General features: G+C 31.7%; 3 protein-coding genes across 3 annotated transcripts; 1 reads left to right on the top strand and 2 right to left on the bottom strand.

Annotated features, from left to right (window-relative positions):
• Positions 1-1,235: 1,235 nt before the first annotated feature.
• Positions 1,236-8,003, bottom strand: LOC141667580 (QWRF motif-containing protein 2-like). Its single transcript, XM_074474126.1, has 6 exons — positions 6,247-8,003; positions 4,338-4,457; positions 3,020-3,133; positions 2,799-2,888; positions 1,596-1,703; positions 1,236-1,494 (listed from the first exon to the last, which is right to left on the bottom strand). The coding sequence occupies exons 1-6, from the start codon at positions 7,666-7,668 to the stop codon at positions 1,435-1,437; spliced, it is 1,914 nt and encodes a 637-aa protein (XP_074330227.1). The 5' UTR covers positions 7,669-8,003; the 3' UTR covers positions 1,236-1,434.
• Positions 8,004-15,877: 7,874 nt separating this feature from the next.
• LOC141663785 (uncharacterized) lies at positions 15,878-17,892 on the top strand. Its single transcript, XM_074469605.1, has 2 exons — positions 15,878-16,027; positions 16,608-17,892. Exon 2 carries the CDS (start codon positions 16,647-16,649, stop codon positions 17,601-17,603), a length of 957 nt encoding a protein of 318 aa, XP_074325706.1. The 5' UTR covers positions 15,878-16,027; positions 16,608-16,646; the 3' UTR covers positions 17,604-17,892.
• A 1,131-nt stretch (positions 17,893-19,023) lies between these two features.
• Positions 19,024-23,887, bottom strand: LOC141667252 (protein sym-1-like). Its single transcript, XM_074473664.1, has 4 exons — positions 23,460-23,887; positions 19,850-20,078; positions 19,566-19,690; positions 19,024-19,472 (listed from the first exon to the last, which is right to left on the bottom strand). The coding sequence occupies exons 1-4, from the start codon at positions 23,805-23,807 to the stop codon at positions 19,389-19,391; spliced, it is 786 nt and encodes a 261-aa protein (XP_074329765.1). The 5' UTR covers positions 23,808-23,887; the 3' UTR covers positions 19,024-19,388.
• Between the last annotated feature and the right edge of the window lie 1,874 nt (positions 23,888-25,761).

Here is a 25,761-nt window from a genome sequence, read left to right as displayed (position 1 = left end):
TAGAAAACATTGCACTTTTTATTGGATAAACAAACAAGACCGTCACAAGAATATATGTACTCAATAATGTCAGTATTAGTAGGTGGCAGGTAAAGCTTATATGAATCTTCAGGAGTACAATGTACATCAATGTATTTATTCATCTCCTCTCTTATGCCATCTGGTTCGTAGTTAAGTAGAGAGGCTCGTTTTTGGTGGGAATTGATGAGGTGAGTTTTGATGAATCGAGTGGAACAAATCATGAATCTCCAGGATTTGCAAACTGATTTGAACTGCATAAGTTTTTTAACGGGGAGCCATGAAAGTATTATGAAGATAATATCCTCAGGTAAATAGTTGTTACACCTTCTCTCTGTAGCCATTGATCACAAAGGTTGAACAAAGTTGAAATTACATATTGATTTTTTGGTCTGTCCTTCAAAGAATTTATAGAATTTTACCAGAGAGATTGAATTGGAATTGTTAAGTAAACAAAATTTATTTTTCATGTTGAATTAGGATTTTAAATAGTATTTTTAAAAAAAATAACCTAAGAGCCTGCTAATATTTTATCGAATGTGATTAGGATATGGTTTATATTTGGTAAAAAAATATACTTCCTTTTGATTTTATTGGGTTTTATTATTATAAAAATTGTGAATTAAAAATATATTTATTAAGAATGTAACAACATTTTTAAGGACAAATTTTATGAAAGAAAAATATTTATTTAAATCAAATATTTTGAAAACTTCTCATTAAGGAGGTATTTTCCAGTCCAGAAAAACTCCTCAAATTTTATTGCTAATTTCACCTATATTTACATTTAACAATATATGACACATAATAGTTAACTTCATATGTTTTTTGAAAAAAAATAATAATAATATATATAAACACAAAATGATTTTTACAATTAATCTAAAGTTTTAATTTTTGAGTTTTATGACAAACACTATTGAATTCAACTAAATTTAACCAAAATATGGTAATAATGATATAATGTTGATCTGTTTCATTATCAAAATAGCAGGCTCGGTTAGGACAGAACTCGGTCCGACTCATTGCAGCTCTCTCAAAGACAAATTTCTCATTGACTACAGCTTTGTCAAGGCCATTATCAGGGTGAAGGATCACGTTGATGACAAGCAGCTCATTATTGTTGGTCCAAATTATTTATCCTGTCCATTCTAATTAGGAAATGAAACTGAGAATGTGTTTGTGTGTGTTAGTGACCGGATCTTTCTTTACACATGGCTTTAAACCTTAAAAAAATTAAAAAGAACTGAACTGTACTAATACATGGTTAGCAGAAATTTCATATATGATACATAGAAGCCCTCAGCTGTCTCGAAAAATTGCCAATTGAGAATCCCCTTGCTATTAACTTCATTTGTCGCTTCACTAGGTTGATTTTTTCCGTGTTATGTTAGCTTATCAATTCTACAACTGTTGTCAGGTGGTTGGTACATGGTTATGCTGTAATATATGTGTTCTCAAACTACAGTACTTGACCTGTACAGAAATAGAAGAGGAAGAAAAGACATGTAAAGAGCTAAACTATCAGAATAAAGATTGAAACTGCCTAACAGCAATCAAGCAAAGGGAGCTTTTACCTGCATAGCCGCTAGGACAGACAAGAAATCTTTGCACTGTTCCAGCACAGACCGTTCTTTCTCACAAACTTGTGCAAGTTCAGCAACCAAGGTGTGCATTTCCTCCACCTAGATGTAACAACTCAAGTTAGATATTATCTGAGGATATCTGATACAAGGCCTAAATTGTTTATATTTTAGCTAGTCTTTTCAATCATATCAAAAGGATAAAGAAAAATAATATCCATGTGTTCACTGGCTCAATCATAACAAACAAAAACGGACAAACATAAACTTAAAATCAACTCTAAGATGACAATTGCTCCTTGGTTCTTTACGTGGAAATGAAAAATTATTTAACTTAAACAGCTGAACCTATTAGTCATAGTCTATGATCAGCCTTGTAAGCATTTGAGATTTTTTTATTATGGAAGCATAATTATATACCATGCTCCAGTTACGAGGTGCATATATATATATGTGCTTTTTTTAGAGAACATATATATGCGCCTCATTTAAAAATATATGATGGAATTTAAACGCATCCTTATAAATTTATATTCATGCTTGTTGAAAATTAAAATTACTGTGACCAGAGCTTATACATAGTTATTGTTGCTGCTTGCATTAAGACAACCTGACAACCTCTTATGAAAGTGATACTTGATGAGTATGCAGAATACCAATCAATTTAACCATATTCATCAGTTACAAATGAAACTGTAGTTATGAAGAATAACCCGCCAAAGTGACATTCAGTTAAGATGAAAAGACACCTTAATTTTAAAATATTTCGGTTTTGTAATAGCATGTTGGAAGTCAACATGCTACTTGACCCAATGACCGTCATCCCTCAGATTTAAGGCTTATATTTTTAGTTGTAGACTTGCAGAATAAACTAGCTTTTGTAACTTGCTTCTTCCTACATTATGTAAATACTGATAAACGTGTTATTAGGTCTTAAAAATTGATAATCAAAGGACTGGAACCTAAAGTATATCTCATGCGAACAGCTACTGATGGTGAACATAGGACTGGAACCTAAAGTATATCTCATGCGAACAGCTACGGATGGTAAACATTTTGTGCCGTGCAACTTCTGTCAAACCAATCCAGTAAACATAAATAAAACTAATGGAGTGATGGCTTTACCCCCAAGAATTTTACAGCATTAAATACGAAATCAAACTAAATGATTAAAAGTCCTGAAACGAGTGAGTTTACCTTCAACAAAAGTGAGCATATCGAGGATCCCATTGCCTGCATTACATCAAGTGCTGAACTAACAGCTTCTTTCATATTTTGGATATCAGCCTGCCATATATTAAGCACAGCAACACATGATCAACGTCATTCATAGATACATGTTAAGTGGATGACAAAGACTTGATTATAAAAAATAAAAGAAAAAAATTTGCAATTTGGGAATAACAAAATGGTCATACTATTGCTCCAACAACTGGAAGCCGAAGTGTGCTAGCCTTCAGTGCTTCTATTGCGCCAAGCAATGAAACAGAGTGGTTTTTATCTAGAGAAGCCCAGTCCTCTAGAAAAGCAATCTGTAGTCAGTAGAAAACTAGATTAGATGCAATTTTATCTCTCCTTTTTCGAATCGAACACACTCAGACACATTTGTGCTTCAATAAGGAACAAGAGTATTTTGGTATGAAATTACTATTAACCGAAACAATCAAAACTAAATCTAAATAAAGAAAGAATACACATTGACCAAAAATGGCTGTAGAGTCTATATGGAATAGAAATTTAGAGAACCTGTCATGTAAACTTCCCAAAAAACGGCAGTAGAAAATGAAAAACAAGTTTGTCTCTATGAGAAGTAACAAATTGAAATTTTGTAAAATCCTTCATACTATTTGATTGTGGGGAGTCCAAAGTTCAGCTTATTGAATTTGGAGGAAAAAGTGAACTTTAATTTAAAGGCAATATCAGGGGAGAAACTCTACTGACTCATTAAAACATAATGAAAAGTTGATATAAAAATTGATAGTAGATTGTCATATCTTAGCTAGACAAGTATAGTGCAGGTATTGAATTAAATAAACATTGATTACATAGAAAGAATATAGTAGGATTCTCAAAGTCAATGATATCTAGACACACTAAGCTTTAAGTTTAACATATCCATAGTTCCATACATCCCTATGAGCTGAAAACTTGATTTCTTGGGGCTTAGCTGGTTGTTACAACAGCTATGCACACTACAATAACCAAAAATAAAGAGAACAAGGTGAAGATGATGGTGATGGTAAAAAATAAAACTGAAACCAATTTACGGATAAAGAACAAAAACACCTAGCCACTAAAACAAAAGGCCCATAAATATGTTTATGCTATAAAACCTTGGTGCCCATGTTTTGCTACAGAGCTATGAGGGAGTAGGGACTGAGCAGAGAACCAATTAAACAAAATCAATAATTTTTGTGAGAAAAATGCAAAAGTCGCCTCTTATGCAACTCATTCCAGAGACTTTGATGTATGACAAGTACGCAAAATTTCTTTTCATGACAATAAAGGAATTTATTATCAGATTTAGAAGTCCATGCGATGATAAGTACAAAAAAATGAAGAATGCCTATTTACGCGATAGAAAAAATCTTTTCCTTATTGGGTAACAAGAAAGGTAATATGGAGAAGTAGATATTTCATCTGCAAGCACCAAGCAGGAGAAAGAACTAGTAATGCAGACATAAATACCTGGTCAATATATGTTCCTGATACGGACATAAAAGGAAAGGTACTTACTTGTTCCTTAAGGATAGCGGCTAATTTCAATTTTTGCTTCAATAACTGTAATCTGTGCCTTCTTTTCGTTACAGAATCACGAAGATCTGAGATTGTTATCCAAGCATTCCAAAGATTTTTCTGATACAAGGAAAGGATTTAGTCCACCAAATCACTTCAGAAGATTAACCACAAATTACATAATTACTCGGGGTACAACTAAAGATTATGTACATCCGAAATCTTGAAAGGACAAGACAGCTACCAAAAGCTGATTGGAAATAAGAAATACTAAATGTCACCTTTTTAACATGTTTTAGCAGTTATAACTGGATTTCCAAAATTTACACAAATAAATACCCATTACAACTTTTCAACTTCAACTTACAGCATTATAATACTCTCTTTCCTTCAAAACCCCAAGATCCACATCCGAAAACCATTCATAAAGCTTTCTTTCATTATGCTATACACACAGCACTTTCACAAGAGCTTTCTTTTACCAACAATTAACACAATTAATCGCCCATTTGGCTGACAAGGCTAGAACCCTGGAACTCCCGCAGAGGGATCAAGGGGATTACCGCTAGATCATGATTACTTCGCTCAAAGAAATTTTTCTTAGAAACAGACATGGCGACTACTTTAAGAACATAGTGATTGTTCATCAACGTAGTATTCATTTACTCATATTTTAATGATTAATCGACCCAATTTCTCAGTAATAAAAGGATCATTGGTGACAGTTAAACTAGTATTCTCCTTTCACACTGTACCAAAAGTAGGATAACCCTGATTGTAAAAGAAAAAGAAAATCCGAATCTTCTAATATAAGCCAAGATATCAAGTATGCACTATAGAACTCCGCAAATATACCCTATCAAGCTACCATAAACTATGTCTGATGGCAACATATGTAGAAGTAGAAGTGCTGTATCAACAACAAAACATTCTCCAAGGAACAAAGAATAATTGTACAAACCATTCATAAATTTTCCAATGACTAAGACACTCAGAATCCAATTCTAACTATACTGTTTGACCCTTTAGCATATAAAAAGAAACGAAGGACCTCTCTTAATATCCTAGTGCAATATAATATGCTAACCCATAATGGTGCACAAAAAAGTTAGGCAAATCATGTAATCTTTGGGGTGTAGCTTGTTTGTTTAGCATTTCTAAATTGACCCAGTTTAGAATCTTAGTCTTCAATTAATTGTGCAATCCAAATTACATTTAGAAGATTGAAAAATAGACAGAGAAGACCAGATGTATTTCTGATTAGAGGTAGCTCATACAGAAGGTCAAGTCCAAACTTAATAAACTTATTAACATAAAATGCAGAAAAAGCCTATGTACGTATGGAAATATACTCGAGGAAAAACCAAAAAAGTATTTACTAAACTGTTCCGGTAGAGATTTTATCAAGGGCTTGGAGCAGGTCTTTGAAAGTAAAGATGCAGCCTATAAAAATGAAGTGAGAGATAGCTTAACTTGTTTGTTGGCTAATTAGATCCTGATTAAAAATGCATATTGACAACATAAGCTGAATAGTGTGATTGCTTTGCTTGTTTGACTTCGTGAGTTTATGAAATTTGCCAAATGGCTTCCATAATGGTTTTTCGGGCTGCCATAATAGTTTTTCCCTCATAAAAGTATGTCGCTATGTGGTAGTGCTCCTAAATACCAGCATATAATTCTTCAAACAAATAAGTGCACATTGAGCAAAAAATTTTTCAGAAAAATATTTAATAACAACTTTCTAAAGTTAGAGTAGAGGTACTTCACATCTAACTGGTTCCACCCTCATCAATTTGCAAACTGAATTACAAGAACTAAAGAGGTGGTCGGAGCTTATTAAATATGGCAGATCTACAAAATCACTGTTAACAAATACAAACAGAAAAAACATAAATTTTAATTTTACTACCTCAGCATTGCGTCTCTGTACCAACAATGTAGCTTCGGTCCTTGCATTTACAAAGCGCCACTGCAGTTGCCGGTTGTAAAGAAGCCTTAAAAGATGAGCCTCAACAAGACGATTCTCTCCCACTTTACCCCTTCGTATGTCAACAGCAAAACTAAGAACTGAGGGCGTTTCACTAAAATGACAATTAATGGTACTACTAACCGAATGCCTGGCACGAGATGGACTTATCATCCCCCTTATAGGTGATGATGCCATTAATGGTGTAAACTTACTTGGTGATGCAGGTCTAGTACCTCCTCGATTAGGAGATGCCATTGTGCGTGGTGATGATATTGAACTATCACACTGGAACTTTTTTGACTGTATGTACTTCGGTGAGAATCCCATTTTTGAACCAGGACTCGTTGCTAATGGTGAACCAGAATCCTGCAACCTTCTCAACCGGCTATTTGTTTCTTGCCAAAATCTTGCTGATACAACAATACCGCGAGGCCCATTATGTCGAAGGGGTACACCATTGCATTCTTGCACTCCCGAGGTGCTACCAGAAGAGACGCTATCTGTATCTGATGCTGTGAGATCAGAAGAAACGGATGGAAAACTTAATAATTTACCATCTGGGGTTTGCTCAACTGACTTCATAACCTCAGTATTTCCCAAATCAAGACTTAATCTACCATCAAAGGACGCTCTCCTACTCTCACCATTCATAGACTGCTGAAGTGCTCTTATAACATTCCCAGATCCAATTAGCTTACTATTTATGTCACTACTACAATCTACACTTCTGGTTAAAGAATTCGTTTGCCGACTTCTACCAGGCCACCTATGCTGGTCAGTCGGCTTAGAATTCTCCACTTGATCTCCACCACCATCAACCTTCCCCTTTGTCGGAGTACTAGTCCTTCTCCTCTCGGGAGTACCCTTTCTAACACTACTCAAATTAGGCGAAGCTGGAGCCACTTTAGTCTTACTAATCGGAAGTGAAAACGCCTCCCCTTGAAACGAAACAGACAAACTCCTAGTCGAAGTCACCAACAGCTTAGTAGCAGCAGAAACTTCACCCACATTGCCCACTTTAGACTCAAGATCCGGCCTAAAGGGTCTCCTCCTATCAACAGAAACCGACCTTTTCGGAAGCACAGAAGGACTACTCAAACTATTCGTACTATTTCTCGAAACTAAAGGAGATGGACATCTTCTAGAAGAAGATGTAGACACTGATGAACTAGAAGTTGAAGGTGAAGGGGACATGTATCTAGAAGAAACTTGTCTAGCTTTCGGTTTTTTCGGGTTAATTCCATTATCTTTTTCAGAAGGTAACAAAGGGGGTCTTCTTGGATTATCATTAATTGGAGTAGTTTTGGGGCTTCTTGATGAATTATTACTTGAAACTACTTCAGAAACAGCAGCTACCATCATAACTCAAATAAACATACAAATACACACAGTAAAGATTCAAGTACTCACCTCACATTGTCTCCTACAAAATCAAGATTCCCCAAAACCTGCATAAAAATTCAAGATTTTCAAGAAAATATTCAATTGAGTTGATGGGTATTTCAAAGATCCCAGCTTTTTTTAATTGTATGCTTGTTAGTAAAGCACCCAGTATTTTAGAGAGAGAAATCAGCTAGTTCTCCGGCGAGAATGTCAGTGTGTGTGTCTGAGAGAGAGAGAGAGAGAGAGAGAGAGAGAGAGAGAGAGAGAGAGAGAGAGAGAGAGAGAGAGAGAGAGAGAGAGAGAGAGAGAGATGGGGTTAGTGGGGTGTGAGATTTGGGAAGAGTAATTGTAAAATGGCAAAGACACTATTTGTGTAATTTTAGGTGGGTTTGGGGTTTTGTGAATCTTTGGAAAGACGTTACTCTCATGTAAACTTATTTTTGGGTACAAAAATATTTGCAATGTAAAACGATTTATTAAAAATTAATATTAAATTATGGAAATTGAAATTTTTTTAAAATTAGTAATTTAAAAAGCAGCCGATAATTAATTGATCCAGACGGATAGTTTCACCTCGATTAAGGATCAAAATTATTTTTTTTAAAAATTGATTAAAAGTCATATTCTCTCCGTCCCGGTCATTTTTTTACAATTTTTTTCACATGTTTGACACGCATTTTAATGCAACTATAAAGTATATTTCCGTAATTTATTTTTAAAATTTTCCTTTTTTATATTAAAGTTTGAACATTATATCTTTATTTAAAAGAAAATATTTTTTAGAAAAATTTATGGAACTACATTTAATAAAAACATTAAAGTGTGTGTCGAGCTCACGTCTACCAATATAAAGAATTGAGGGGTACGGAGGGAGTATAAGATAAGACTAAGCGGTCAAATTTCTGTGAAAGACTCAAAAATTAAAAAAATTGAAATAATTTATTGAGAAATTGATGGTATTTTTTTAGACAAAAAGTGTTCATTGGTCCATTAAAGTAGTTAAAACTTGAAAGTAGGGATTGATGGGAGTGTTACCACTCTCAAGTGACCCTATATATGTGTGAAGTGTTTTTGTTATTTATATAATTGTGGGTCATGGAATAAACCGGGTCCAATTTTCTGTTTTTTTAATGTAATAGTTAATCATAATTGTCCACCTAAATACTTTTAGTTTAGTCAAGTCACAATACTAAAACTTTTTTCTCAAGTAAAGTCCGATCACTTTTTGTTATGGACCAGATGGCCCCTCCTAGAGTTCATACAAATGATAGAATAAAATGAAAGTATTTATGCGATTGTTACAAATACAATATTTTGTAAAGTATTTGAAAGATAATAAAATTTATTATGATGTATGTTATGCAGGGGTTACTAATGATGAAATTTGAAAATATTGGTTTTGAGTTCAAAGAAATGACAAATAGACATAAAATAGTTGTGAGTTCCGATTTGTATGTGGCAGAAATATATTTTGAAAATTATTTTTCAACGAGTTATCATCTTTTGTATTTGTATATTGTGTTGTGTATTGAATCTAGAATCCAAACAAAACACTTGCTAAAAAATAAAATAATTTTACTATTGTGATTGTACATGTAATATAATTTTACTAACCTGTGATCATGAGAGGATGGGTTGGAGTTGATCACTCATGACATTGTCATGTTGATCTCAATGTAGAAACAAAGACGGAGGAATGAAGGGCAACACAAGTACGGAAAAACAAGATGATGATGTGTATATATAATTATAATTATCATTATCATCAGCTCTTGCCTAGTAAATATTGGAAGCTAAGATACAACCTAAGCCTAGCTCAGGGCCGGGCCGGTCCTGGCATAAGGCGGCCGCCTAGGACACCAGCGCGCACAGGGGCACCAAAATATTTCAATAACATATGTATATAGGTGTATTTATTTATTATATTATTTATTCTTTTTATATATTTTAAAATACAAATTTTAATTAGAATACATTAACATATATGTGATTGGGGGACATATTAAAATTTTTAAATATATTATTATATTTGTGATAACTTTATTTTAAAATTAAAATATAATTTACTTTAATTTACTTTAAAAATATAATTAATAAATGTATTTAATAAACAAAACAAAGTAAAAATGTGAAAGATTTGGAGAAATTGAGTTTTTGGACTATGCGCGTTTATACCCATTACCCCAGATGGCCAGACGAAGTCATATAACAAAAGTACAAAACTCTCTCCTTCCCTCTGCTTAGCTACCGAATAAAATACAGAACACAGATTGTTCTCTGTTCATTCTGAATATCAATTATCAAAACACTAGAAGTCATCGGCTCATCGTGAAGATCGGCTCATCTGTGCTTTGCAATTCAGCAATTATAACACAGGTATGGTTTAAAGATTTATATTCTAATTACTTTTTTAATAATATTGTAATTTACTATTTGTTTATTATTATTTGTCAATTTAAGGATTTGATGTGAATAATTAGAGAATAATTGAGATTTGTTTTTGTAAAAAGTAGTATGTCTTTTGTGACTTACTGATTTGGAATTGGTGACTAAAATTAATTGCATTATTTTGTTTGATGACTAGATAATTTGAAAATGAAGTGTATCCAGTTATCGGGGCATCAAAAAAGGCAAAAGAAATTGAAAGCGACGGAAGTAGAGAAATTGCAAATGGGCTCTCTTGACAAGTTTTTTGGGGAAAAAACAACTAATAGTGGTGATATTGGGGTTCCTATTGAGAATACAGATATTAGAAAAGAATTTGACAATGAAGCTACATATACTAAATTTGAACAGGAGACTAAAACTAAGGAGCCAGAAACTCAAAATTTAAAAGATGGGCTTGTCGAGAATAATGTAGAAGAGACTGAGAAAGAAATTTCAGATGTTAGTATCAATTATGATCCTGGTACGTGGAAGAAAATTGATCAGTGGCTACGAGATTCATTGGTAAGAAAAAGACCGATCAGAATAATTTAAGAACATTTTCCAAAAGATTCAAGAAATAGACATTTTTCTTCAGTGCATTACACTCGGGTTCTACCTAATGGAGACAAACAAGATAGGAAGTGGCTTGTTTATTCACTCTCAACAAACAAAATCTTCTGTTTTTGTTGTATGTTATTTAAACATGATGTGGCCAAGACAAATTTTGCAGAAGATGGAATTGATGATTGGCACAATCTTGCTGCTAAGTTAAGATCTCATGAAAGCAGTAATGGTCATCTAGTAAATATGAGCGCTTGGATTGAGTTAGAAGTGCGGATGGAGAAAAATGAAATAATTGATAAGATTGAACAAGATCGGATTAAAAAAGAGATAAAGCGCTGGAAAAAGGGGTCTAATTTTTTTGGGGTTATACAAAGATTATACACTTTGTTTTCATCTTCAACACAGCGATGAGAAATTCTCAAGAAATTTGTTAACGGCCTAACATTAAAGCCACTATGTGCAACAAGATGGGAAAATCACATTGAAAGCGTGAGAGCGGTAAGATTTCAGACTTCTAAACTAAGAGATGCATTGGTTCATCTTAGTAATGTAACTCAAGACTCTATGATTAGGTGTGAAGCTAGAAGTTTAGTTGAAAATGAAATTGAGAGTTTTGAGTTTCTATTTTCTATGTGCATCTGGTTTGACTTGTTAAATATCATTAATGCAGTTAGTAAGTTCTCACAACTTGAAGATATTGATATTGATATTGCATTGTCAAGATTGGAAGAACTTATAAATTTCTTTAATGAGTTTAGAGAAACTGGAGGCAAAAGAGTTAGTTTTGGAGTTGGATGTGGAGCCTGTGTTTCCTGAAAAGCGAAAAATTCGTAGGCTTGTTCATTTTGATGATCTTGGGGTTATTGCAGCTGATGATGATCAGAACTTGAGTGTTGAACAAAAATTCAGAAGGTATTATTTCTTGTATATTGTTGATCAAGGTGCTTTTCAACTCAAATAACGGTTTAAACAGTTTCAAGATTATAAGGAAAAATTTGGGTTTTTATTTAACCTGAAGAAGCATTTATCTGGTGATGATGAGGGGTTAAAATCTTGTTGCATGAAGCTTGGGGGATTTCTTAGACATGATATGCGATATGATATTGTTGGCGCAGAGTTGTTTAACGAGTTACTAGTGCTTCGAATGGTAATACCCGATGAGATAACAAAAGCAATAGATGTGCTTAATTATTTAAGTTCTAGTTCAAGACAAATAAATTATCTAAATGCTTGGATAGCTTATAGAATCGTTGTGACCATTCCTGTTATAGTGGTAAATGCGGAAATGACATTTTCTAGATTGAAAATGATCAAATTTTATCTTCGCTCTTCGATGTCTCAAGATAAACTTAATGGATTGACTTTATTGTCTATTGAAAGTGAGCTGACAAATTCTCTAAATTATAGCAAAATCATAGAGAGATTCACATCTCAAAAGCTTAGAAAAAAGTTTCAAAATCAATAAAGGTAAACTCATTTTTATAACTTTATTTTGACATTGCCGTGTACTAGTAATGATGACTGTTCTATATTGATGATACTACATCAGTGGCTTGCAGGAGATTATTGCAGGAGGTTGAAAACTTGGATATTTAGCGTACAAGAAATTCATTATATTCACTTGCTACCTTAGATTCAAGTAAGTTTTCTTTTATACAATGAATATATCTTATTGTGATTTTTGGGTTATAAATATGAGACACCATTTTTGAATCCCGCCTGGGGCATCATTTTTGAATCCCGCATAGGGCACCCAAATACATAGGCCTGCCCTGTCCTAGCTCCTAATAATATACTCTGCGGTTTACTCTTAATTGGAGTATTCTATTCATGAGATGCCCAGTCTCATTCGCATCCTTGTTCTTGTACCTCACTTCACTTTCTTGTTTTCTATGCATTTTTTACACATCTTGTTTAACAATAATTAGCCTTATACATGTTACAAATGTACAAATTACTATTTACTTTTAGAAATTTTGTGAGCCAGAATTGAGCCCGGAGCTAAAATCAGAGTCACATCTGTTTAAGAATTAGTTAAAACATATTAATTTTAAGTCCTACTCTCTAGGATAAGATTGACAAAAATGTTATAAATTTTATCTAATTTTAATAAAATAATGACAGTAAATTCTTATTTTTTTGGCATTTAAATTCTAACATTTTCTGTTATCGTGAATAAATTTTAAATTAAACGAGAATCGAAACTTACCGCTAAATTATGAAAGGTGATCGGAACAAGATTTGGTAATATGATGCCAATATAATAATGTTGTCCTCATTACTGAGAGACATGGAGAAGAGTATCCTATAAATTAAATACATGAACCTATATATTATAGATGCAAGTATATGTAATACATGCCATAAATTATAACAACGAAACAAAATATTTATCGACGCGACAGACACAACGAAATGGACAAAACAATGAATCCATATGGGGACAAAACAAAATATATCGATTTAATCAAGATCTATACATCATTTTTCTTACCACCTACATTATACACTTTTCTTGTACCTAGGCTTCAACAATGCTTGCACAGCCTCTGTACTTCTATAATATAACAGACTATTTTGTAATAACTATTTTTTGATTAGTAGACTGTTCCTTGTTAGCAATATAAAATAATTTTAAGATATAATATGACCTTTGCATCTTGAAAAATCTTGTAAATGGGCCATTTCTCCTGAACACGACCTTCTATATAATTACAGAATTTTTAAGTTATATTTTTTTCTGGATTAACTAGACTTGTAAGTCTTATAAAGTAATATCTGTTAGGACAGATTTTGAAATGAGTACAGGGTATATAGTGAAGGATATTTGGGACACGTGTCCCCTTAAAATAATTTTTTTAAATTTTGTTATCATTAAAAATTTTGAGAAAAAATATAAAAATGTCCCCGTAAAAATAAAAAAAAATTCTCAGAATTTATTCAGTATCCTCCGAAATAAATGTTTCTAGATCCGTCCCTGAAAATGAGTAATAGTCGGAATTCAAAACGTGAGATGACCCAGATAAAATTTTACCATCTACTCCATGCTCAAACTCTGAGTTTTAAAAAACTTAAAATGAAATATGATTTCACAAAAATCAATTATATAAATATGCTTATTGTGGTTAAATTTAAACTTTTAAAGGATGCAATGTTTGCATGTAATTCAGTTAAACAAATTGTTGGTGCAGTAAAACTGCAGAGAAGTATGAGTCAAGCCACTGGGATTAGGGGAGACAATTAGAAGACAGAACTGTGACAAATGACCATATAGGTTGTGTTTTCAAAAGTTGTTAAAACAACTGACATGACATAATTAATTATTATAATCTCAATTAAGTACATCTCTGAACTAGAAAAATATACAAAACTCCATATTTAGTTAAACACTGTCATTTGCATGTAATTAAGAATTAATGACTGCAAATCTGAAGTCATGTGACTTGGGGTGAACTCCATGTCACTTTGAAGTTATTTTGAGATGTTTTACAAATGTGTGTAGTTTTAGTGGGTAAACAGTGTCATTAGCCCACTTTAAAAGTGAAGGGGAATGAATGATTGATTAACTACTTTTAAGCATTGCTTTTGCTTCAAAACTCTCCCTTTCCCTTCTTTTAGTTACTGAATTTTTTGGATTATATAATTTCAATTACATAAACGTGATGAATATCAAATCTACAAGTTTAGGAGTAAAATTGGAAAGAACGTAATCATTATACACAACTCATATCTATGTTAATTTATTTTCAGCTCACGATACTAGCCCAAAACAAAGCCCACAATGTTACTTTTAATTTATTTCAGCCCACAGTGCTAACCTTATTTTCCAAGAAATATACATATTCCATATTTGCTGAAAGGAAATCAATTTATTTATTTTTTAGGTGCACTTCAGGTGGCATTAGGTCAAACATTTTGATTTTATTTCAAAATATATTTTTAAAACTATAAAAAATCATTTTCTAAAATTAATATAAATTTATTAGTTACTGTTATATATCATTATGTTACCGATTTGGTATAGATTCTATTAACTTTTATAGAGTATTTATTTAAACAAATAATTTTATAAAGAATAATTTTTTTTAAAAAAAAAGAAGCCACATACTAATTTTCGAAGCAATTATTTGGAATTTATTTTTTTTGATGGACAAATATTTGAAATATTAATCCAAATAATATAAAAAAAATCAGAGCTTAAACACCCAAACACACCCTTTCCGAGCACCGAACACATACCTTGAAGTTAAGAGCTATATTTATTTCAGATTTTAAAATATTAATATGAATTTACGGATTTTTAAAAAAATATTATTTTAATTATTCACGTATTTTGATGAGATTGAGAAAAAAAATCTTTAAGAATTTTGATGATTCTTTTGGAATTTTTCGAAAACCCTTCAAAATCTAATGAATTTTGGAGAAATTTCAAAATATTAAAAATGGTGAATTTAACTAATATTTTTTTTAAAAAAAAATATTTCAAATAAAAAGGTATTTATTTTGAATTTTAAAAAAAACTTTTAAAATTTCATGATATTTTTGGAAAAAAACTTTTAAAATATGAGAATATTCAATTTAAATTTTAAAAAATCTATTGAAATCGCCAATTGAATTTAGAGTTTCGTAAATTCATCAAAATGTGATGACATTCAAAAGTACGTGAATTTGTTTTATTTAAAAAAGTGATGGATTTTGATAAATTTATAATTTTAATTTTTTGAATCTCTTTAAAATTTATTAGATTTTAAAGAATTTATGTAAAACTTCATAAAATTATGGGGACTCCAAAAGATTTTTCTATCAACTCCGTCAAAATCATAAACAACTAAAATTAACAATATTTTTTAAAATACAAAATCCTTTAAAATATGAAAATAATACACCCCTAAAAATGAGTTATCAAATCAATCAAAATTCATCATTTTACAAATAAAAAAAAATTCTTGTACTTTTAAATATATCTTCAGATTTTGATTAATTTTTTAAAATTTAAATTGAATAAAATTATATATAAAAAAGTTTTAAAATATAAATTAAATACACCTAAATTCAAAAAACTTTTTATCATCCTTATTTGATTTTAAATAAATTTTTATAATCTAAATTAAATAACTCAAAATTTTTAAAATACAAAAAAATTCTTTAAAATTCCAATCAAATCCTCCTAATAATATTTGTGTGTATTGCTGGAAAAACATTTTCTGACAATCAAGCTTTTCTTACATTCATGTATCCCTTGGGTCATTTTCATTTGACTTCTCTTAAAAATTGTATCTTTAGCACTTCTAATTTGGGCAAAATCAAGAATTGACAAGAACTACAACGTGGGGTTTCTTCAATTCAGGTAATTTCTCAATTTGGGTTTGTTAAATTTCTTGTTTTGTGATTTGGGCTTTTAGTATTTGTAGAGAATCGAAATGGGTTTCATTTAATTTCAAGAATTATTGTTTAAAGATGTAATTTAGTTGTATTTATTTGACTATATCTTGAATTGTGTAAAAGGAATGTTTCTTAGTTTGTTACTGCTACTTGTTTGTTCTTGTTTAAATTTATTAAGCGGGCTTGGTTAATTTTGGTAAAAATGTTAACTTTTTAATGGTAGTAACTGAGGTTTTTGATCATTTTATGTGTATATATGTAAATGTATTGTGTATGTGTATCATTTTAATGGTAGTTTTTTTTTTGACTATATCTTGAATTGTGTAAAAGGTATGTTTTTTACTTTGCCACTGCTACTTGTTTGTTCAATTATAATTGCATTTAGTAGGCTTGTTTAATTTTGGTAAAAATGTTAACTTTTTAATTGTAGTAACTGAGGTTTTTTTATCATTTAATGTGTATGTGGAAATGGTCTTGTTGGTTAGCATGTACACTTGAAGAAATGGGACTTTTTTTTTATTTGTGTGTTGGATGTCCTGATGCAGGTTTTGTATTGGTTAGTTTGTGAGGCTTTTGGAGTCGAAATGGTGGGCAATCAGAAGTTTACTCGAGATGATACCAGAGAGTTGAAGGCTGTTATGTTTAGGAAGATTGGTCGTCGAAGAGCAGATAAATACTTCAATCTGCTTAATAAATTTTTATCTTTAAAGGTTGGAAAATATGAATTTGATAAATTATGTGTGCGAGTGTTGGGTAAGGAGAATCTTTGTCTTCACAACCAGCTTATTCAGACCATGTTGAAGAATTCTTCTGTTGGTACAGTTCCCCCGTCGAGGGTCAAAGCACACAGTCCTATTTCAGTTCCTTTTTCTCCTCGTATTGGTAGATCTCCGGCAAATAGGGATCGCAAGAATCTTGACCGTCCAAGTCCTCTTGGTCCTCTAGGGAAGAGTCAGCAAAGTGCAACTGATTTGCTGTCTCTTGGTAGCAGACCTCCAATTGAAATTGCATCTGTAGAAGATGGCGAAGAAGTTGAACAGGCTGCTGAAAGCCCGGGCATTCAAAGTAGAAGCCCTTTTACCGCTCCTTTGGGAATTTTGGTGAATAAAAGTGCACGGAAAGCACTTTCTGGTGGAAATCAAAAGAAGTTTCATGCCTTAACCTGTCAGCAAACTGGTGAGCTACCTGATGCCAAATCTTTGATGAACCATTTGGAGCATAAGCTGGAGATGGATGGCTTAAACATCTCTTTAGACTGTGCTAATGTGATGAATAATGGTTTAGATAGTTATTTGAAGAGATTGATAGAACCTTGTATACAATTGGCGGGTTCAAGGTCTATGAAAAAGTGCCCTCCTCAGAGAATAACTGGTTTGAAGGGAATGTTACCTGCGAACGAGAGATTTTTGGAAAAGCCATCTAACTCCGTAAATGCTTCTCTTCTAGATTTTCGTGTTGTGCTGGAATCAAATCCTAGCATACTTGGAGGAGACTGGCCTGTGCTACTTGAGAAGGCTTGTGCCCATGCATTTGAGGAATAATGTAACCTGGTCAAAGATTACTTTCCTTGTTATCACATGATTTTTTTAATTCCGCCATAATACAGTAGCTCGTTTAGTGGGAAAAAAAATGCTTCAAGTACTCCTAGGACTAAAAAAATATATCATTGGGTTTTATGATAGAAAAGTTTTTATGCCGTAAGTGAGTCTATGGCCAATATACACATTTCTTTTGTACTTTAGAGATTTAGTCTCAAGAAATCCAACCTTGTGTACAATGGATTATGTTCCCTCTTCTGTTCCATATTTTGCTTTAGACAGGTTTGTCTTACATCTGATTGCTGAAATAGCATATGAAAACTTAAAATTTTGATATTGGCATAACTTTTTCTGCTGTAGTTGAAATCTGTAATTTTAACCTGACTGTATTGTTCCTTTGGTGGCCGTAACCTAAATACTATGTAATTGTGTCTCACATATATAGTTCCCTAGTGTATTCACGCTAACCTTGAGAGCATGTATGAAGAAATCAGAGTTCTCTTATCTATTTCTTATCATTGTTTTACCTATTTTAATTTTCTTCTAATTTAAGTGGTAGGACTTGAAGTTCAGTTTCTGCCTAAGCTTGTCTTCTTTCTAAAATATTATTGTTTGCGTTTTAGCCTCCTATTCTCTTTATCTTTGGATTTAAAATTTATACATAAACAGTCACTGTTATTTATTATTCCCTTCGCTTTGGAGTTCGATGGAGGGAAGACTTTGAAGTTCGACAGATGTAATAAATGAAGGATCTGAAGTTCGACGTTACAACTTGCAAGTCAGGTATATAGTTATTGGTGAATTTCCTTTTATATATTTCATAAATTTTTACCCATTCTAGTAGACTAGTACTTTAAAGAAGCTTTTCAGTCTTTTTTTAAAAAAATTATGGTAACTTCAATTGAATATAATGCTTAGCAATCAAAATGTTTCCTGTTATGAGATGTCTTCAAGCAGATGAAACTCTTCGATTGGGCTGTCAGATTAAGCTGTTTATTGATTGTGATTGATTGTGTATGTGGTATGTGTGAGGTTAGAGAGACAGGGAATATGCAGTCTCCCAGTTTCCACAACACTTTGACGAGACGCAGTGGCGTCTAAATTCTTTTGATGCATCTCTGATTCTGGGGAAGGGATTGTCCCCGAAAATGATTGTTTATGTCTTAATATAGTACTATTAGTATTTTTAAGACTAAAGGCCGAAGGTATTTGTACATATAGTTATAAGATAAGATGGGTGTATCGAGTAATCCTCATCTGAATTGTTTCCATTAGTGAATTATTGTCATTTTGGTTAACCACTGAACCATCACGATGACACTACTGTCGTAAACTAGACTTAGGTCCGGAACATGTAAGAGTAAAGGAAGGAAGAAACCGACCAATATTGACATTTTCAGTACCGTAACAGAATGCTACAATGTAATATAAAAATTTGTAAGAATGATATTGTATAAATGTTGGTACATATTGCACGAAGACAATGATAGATACAGCTGAAAGCACCTAATATACGGATTGTCGAAGTTTCATGTTACAATTTTGAGCTATTTATGATTATAATAGCCAAAATATTACAAAACTGTTTTAACAGATCATTTCGATAGACGAACAGTGCAGCCTAAGTCGAGGTAGCACCGAACTTGTTCTACTTTGTTACAGTTTCCTTGAAATCGGTAAGAAAGGTGCTGTGCTCAAAATTTCACTAGAACTTGTGAAGCTCACAGGATAGGCACCATATTATGCTGATTACAACAGGGCCAGACGGGCCAGACAGCCAGTAATTTATCACTTCACATCTGCTTTATCTAGGTTTGCCATGTATGTCATGTACACAGTCCAAAGATAGGAAAAGGAATTACTTACCAAAGGCTGAAAAGGACATATGAGAATAAGAAGATTTAGTCAATAATCAGTAAATTTTCCCAAATAATTATTATCATTGACACATTCTATGATGCGTACCTGCAACTGAACTGGAATGAACTTGAATGTCACAAAATCACACAATGGCCAATACATAACACCACTTATCATTGTAGGCACCAAGTCTCTCTTTAGCCGAGCATATATTTCCTCTCCATTCTCACCTTTTTAAAAGAGCATCATGAAGCAGTTCAGAACATTTACAGGTATTATAGTTAACAGTATTGCCCGTCACTTGATTATACAATATATATACACATATATCAGAAAACAAATCTTACATAATTGATTTTTTAATTGTTTAGAAATAACACAGGCTATACCTTGTAAACTTGCATTGACTGAGAAGAAAACTACAGTCATAAGAGGTCCATATAGAGTTTGCCCCATGACTATCTTTGTCATTGTTGTAAGAAGATCTCGCTTTGGAAGGGCTTTTGAGACAAAGTTAAACCAAAAATGCAAAGACGGCCCTAAAATTAGCATCCCATATCCAGCCATACGCAGTGTTCTCACTACATCATAGGGCACTGAAGATGTACTTACAATTTTCTGAAAAAGATAATATGTTTATTACATCTCAAATACCAAAATATAAGGAAGCAATAAAACAAACAGACACACTTGAAGAGAAACTTCCTTTAAACACAATGAGAAACAGTATCTACAAATGTATTATTATAAAACTGAGTTTGGAAAACTACGTGAAAGTCGATTCTAATTTGAAGGGGCCTATAAAACATGTAAAATCAATTACTGGCAAAAGTGTGAAAGGAAGAAAAGCTCCAACGTATATCTATAGGCGTGTCTTGAAATACATACTAAATAGCTTACAAATTACAAAGTACAAATGTGGAGAATCATACATGCATGTTTTGTACATCTGTATTGTGTATCTGTCTAACATGGATACGTGTCCAAGTGTTGAAATATGAAATATTTTGAAATTTTTCATTTTTTTTGCCTAAAAAAGTGCTCAAGGGTCCCCACATCCATGTCCAAGTCTCCAAAGGGGTACTCAAGGCAAAATGAAGATTTTGGGTAACATATTTATTAAATCTTGCAGGATTGTACAGTCTGTAGTAAAATACCTATATGTATGTTAAAGATAAATTTTAGGATATTGCTGAAACTAGAATATTATAATATGATTTGTTTCAGCAATATCCTAAAATCTATCTCTAATAATGTATAAGAAGTAGAAGTCTTGACACTCTTACATGATGAATCTAATGTGGACCTTCAAAAGTTTACTTCAACTCTAGAAAAATAAGGCCCTTAGAAGTTGGTTAAACAAATCCAAAATAAAGATCTAAATTCTAAGGTATTCTGCCAAAAGAAAAAAAAAAGAAGACTTGAGAACGAAGTGACTACTAATTTTTTAAGGACACCTCTTGCTTATGAAACAGTGCCAAATTTCTACAGTCCAAAACGCAAAATAAGGAAACTCTATAGTTTTATTTTTTGCAATATAATAATCAAAAGAAAATGCAAGGTGAAATGGTTAACTAATAGACTATTCATGGGATTGACCAGAGACACCACTGAAGAAGGTTTCTAAAATTTCTACACATCTTTCCCTTACCAGTCAGAAGTCAGAACAACACGTTTTTACTGACATATCATAGGTTAAGTTGTTTTTTCCCTTCATAAAAGATTTCAACAGTTCTGTCATACGCTTGCAGGAAGCATGCCTTTTTTGGGTAAAGGATATTCAGTATTCACAGAAGATTTTTGGTAACATAATTATTTGTATACTATCTATTACATATAAATTATAATAATCTATTATGAATCTTGCAGGGCCGTAAAGTTTGTAGTAAAATACTATATATGTATAAGAAGTATAAGTCCCGACTCTCTTGCATGATCAATCTAATATGGACCTGCAATAGTCTACTTAACTCTAGAAAAATAGCACCCTTTAAAGTTGGTTAAACAAATCCGAATCGAAGTATCTAAAGTATTCTGCCAGAGAAAAAAAAAGACTTGAAAACGAAGTGACTACTGATTTACCAAGGATGCCTCTGGCTTATGAGACAGTGCCAAGTTTCTATAGTTTAAAAAGCAAAATAAGGAAATTCTATAGTTTTTTTAACATTATAAAAGACCAAAAAAAATGCAAGGTGAATTGGTTAATTAATAAGCTATTCATGGGATTGACTTGAGACACCACTGAAAAGGTTTTTAAAATTTCTACACATTTTCCCCTTATCAGTCAGAATATCAGCCAGAACAGCACGTTTTTATTGACCTACCATAGGTTCAGTTGTTTTTTCCTTTCATACAAGTTTTCAACAGTTCTGTTATACGCTTGCAGGAAGCATACTATTTTTGGGTAAAGGATATTCACAGAAATTTGGAAAAAACATGCATAGCAACCCCCCCCCCTCCCGGGAACAGGTTAATTTCAATTGAGCCATCCTTGTAACAGAGTAGCAGTATAAACTCTAAAGTTTACACTGATAATAAAGAACCAGTAAGTACATATGAGAAACAAGCGCCAACTAAATTGGCTCAACACATACTGGTATCATAAGAGTGTTACCTACTAATTAAATTATATGTATACAATCTTGAATCGAAGAGATGCAAATTAATATATACTCGACAAAATCCAAATGAAAGCATTTAAAGGATCTCACATTTAGAGGTAAAACTTCTTATCTTTCACGATAAACTTGAATTCAATCAAGCGTGTTTGCATATTAAATATACTGGAGCACTAAAATTTGCAAATCTAAGCATAATGCTAACAAGTAAAACTTATTGGAATATGTATATGAAAAAAGTTTTACATTTTTTCTTCTTGTTTATTCTTCAAATTTTAACACACATAAGTTTATTCACCAAGTCAACCAGCTTATAGCTTCAACATGTTTTGAACAAATCCAACATGGAAATCCTTTGTGGATGGAAAGTTTGCTATAAGGGAGGAGCCATCCTTGGCCCGGAAGGTGGTGTGCTAGAGGAAGTAAATACTGTTGATCCAGGAGGTAAAATATTGTCTAGGTTTATTTTTCCTAGTCATCTTTGGATATGATACGTTATACATGCTGGAGGAAGGAATATGGTTATACCGGAGGGTAAAGGAATTCCCTCCGAGAGGGTATTAAACAAGGTTATTAGGTTAGGACACAAAGGAATGCAACTTCTTAAAACAGCCAACAAGTAAAGGTTCACGTTTTATGTTAATTACAAAAACTGAAAAACATCATCACAAACACCGATACATTTACGAGATTTGTTTTAATAAAAATTACTACTCCAATTTGCAAGAACCTGACTAAATACTAGAAGGGCACAATGTAGTAAGCTTACAAATGAATATCGCATTACAAAATACACTTGAATGTGTAATATGCTAACTTTATCAGTGTAGACAATTTATCAAACCTGATATGCAGTAAAATTATCAGAAAATTACTAAACAAATTCTAAACTTTTTTCCCAATTCTCCTTCTTTCATATCTTCTCCCTCAAATTCCCCAATTACATAGTGACAATTGATGCATTCAATTTAGCTAAACAAGTTAAAAAAATCTAACCACAATATCACCCAAATTCAAAAAAAAAGTTGTCATGATAACTTACAACTTACAACAACCAAACAATTTTGACATTCATGTTTATAATAAACAGAAATATATGGATAAATAAAGATTCTAAGTACTTACTCATCTAACTTAGGTAACATACAAAAACTTTCAAATGTGAATGCAGGCGGGGTGTTATTATAATTGCATAACTTGATTAAAAAATTAGAAACATGTAATTAAAAATTTAGAATATTCTACGTACTCATATAACTCTCCTAAGAACGTACTTACGGGCATTTGTTCAAGCTAGCAACCAAGGCATCTCTAATTCATTACATGTACTACAAATTATACAAAACCAAAATATAGAAAGCAGCCAAAAAGAGGACTATACCTGAGAAGAAAAATCAGCAACAGTATAGATAATAGCAGAAGTGATGGACTTTGTTAAAATGGGCCTAGCCTTGATCATATCCAAGTACCATCCAACAAGCCCAATTCTTGAATAAAAGGGTGTTGAAATTACATTAACAGGACCTGAAAAATCAAGCTCCTTGGCTTTTCTGATAAATTGAGGGAATCTTGAATAATAAGCTTTTGATTGTTGACCAACATAATTTGATGGGCTGGTATTATTAGTTGTCGGAATTTTAGTGATTCTGTCGGAAAATGATTGTCTTTGCTGTATAAAATGGCCGGAAAATTTGTGTTTGATCGCATTTCTTAGAACTCCGGCGGCCATTTTTTGTTTTGTTGAAACAGAGGGAAGAGGGGTTTAAGTGTTTAGTAGGTGTAAAAATTAAAAAGTAGGTGTTTATGTTAAGTGTTTCTAGAGTACCTTCTTTTTATCTATATGCTGCTCATAACGGGTGATATGTAAAATCTTGGGACTTTTAATCTTAATTTAAAATATTTACTGTCTCCATCTCGTAATATAATTTTTTTTCAATTTTTAATGCATTTTTTAAGATGTATAAAAATAATAATTTTTTATATTTTTTTTTAAACAAAATTTCTTAAATTAAAATTTATATATACATACACTTTTGTTTAGAAAAAAATTGAAAAGAAATTAATTTTTTTTTACAACAATCTTTTTTATTCACCTCAAAATATACATAAAAAGTTAAATAGACTTATATTTTAGTAAGGGAAGTAATATAAAATTGAATTTGCACTAAAAATTATATGTTGTCCGTAATTTAATCAAATAAGTTTAAAATGAGTGTGATAAGATAGTTTAAGTGGTTAAGTATTTATATTTTGTTATCTCGTGCAATGAATTCGATTTTTGTCATCTTCGAGATTTGGTAAAACATATAATTAATTTTAAATCTTATAATATCACCTCAATCATCAAAAAAGCAGAATTAACACTTTATTCGAAATCAAATTTTGTTACTTAATTTTGTACCCCTGGTCTGCTCGGGTACTTCTAATATAGCACTCCGTCCATCTCTGCCATTTATATACAGGGTCCGGAGAACAAAAAACATAAAAAAATTATATTTTTTTGCTAAGTTGCTCGGAGAAATATTATATATAATTTAGTGAAAAAAATATAAAAATTGGATAAAATAATTAGATCAGTCAATATTAAATGTATAAAGTATTTTATGTATAAAGTGAATATAATGAGGGAAAGTGGTAGATGTACTTAATTTTTATATTATTAAATTTTTACTATTTTGTAACTTTTGAGATATATAAAATTAAATAAGAAATCTAAAAAAGTAAATTTTATAAAAATGAACGGGACAAAGCGAGCACGTATTTAGGTATCTCTGTTAAGTATTTATTTGGAAGCATATTTTCCCAAAAATTTATTAAATTTTTGTATATACTTCTATAGTACAAATTTTTATGAAATTTAGTTGTCAAATAAAATAATTTTAGAAAAAAAGAGAATGGTCGTAAATAGACAAACTTTATAGTGCATTCGCAAACATTGACGTATGAAGAAAAAGAGGGGGATGGGGGTCAAAATAAAATAAAATGAAAACACTTTTGTGCTGGCGAATTTCATGAGCTTCTCAGCCATCCTTCTTTTGCCACGTTGCTCTGCATCTTACACGTTTGTTTTTTCAAGATATCCGAATTGTTGTTTGCTTTACGTGTCACTTCTAGATACTACTACAGTTTACATTATAATTTTTTTATAAAATATATTTGATATAGTTAAATTTTAATATAAAAAATATCGTGTTTATGAAGCTGACAAAATAATATAAAATAATAAATATAAATACTTAAGGATATTATGAAACAAATTATAATAATTTTATTTAATTGTTTATTATATATAAAAGTATGAAATAGAACGATTAACATTTAAATTAGTGAAAGAGAGAAAATTAATGAAGACTAAAAATTTATAAAAATGAGGAGAGTAAATGAGAAACGAGGAGAAAAATTAGTGGAGGATAAAAATGAAAGAGAAACATTGAAAATCTATATTTATACTATACTCTCTCAATCTCATATTATGTGTCTTATTTTGACTAACATGTGGCAAATTGACCAAGTTTTAACCGATAATTACGACAATTGTATGTATTATTTTAGAAAATTAAAAAATACACTTGAAAGAGAATAAGATATATTTCCAAAATGATACTAGTTTTAAAAATTATTTAATTATATATTATGCGTAATTTACAGTCAAAATTTAAATAATTTGACTGTTAACTAGTCAA

Source organism: Apium graveolens, chromosome 6 (assembly GCF_009905375.1).
Source record: "Apium graveolens cultivar Ventura chromosome 6, ASM990537v1, whole genome shotgun sequence".
Classification (NCBI taxonomy): Eukaryota; Viridiplantae; Streptophyta; class Magnoliopsida; order Apiales; family Apiaceae; genus Apium; species Apium graveolens.
This window is presented reverse-complemented; position numbering and strand designations above follow the sequence as displayed.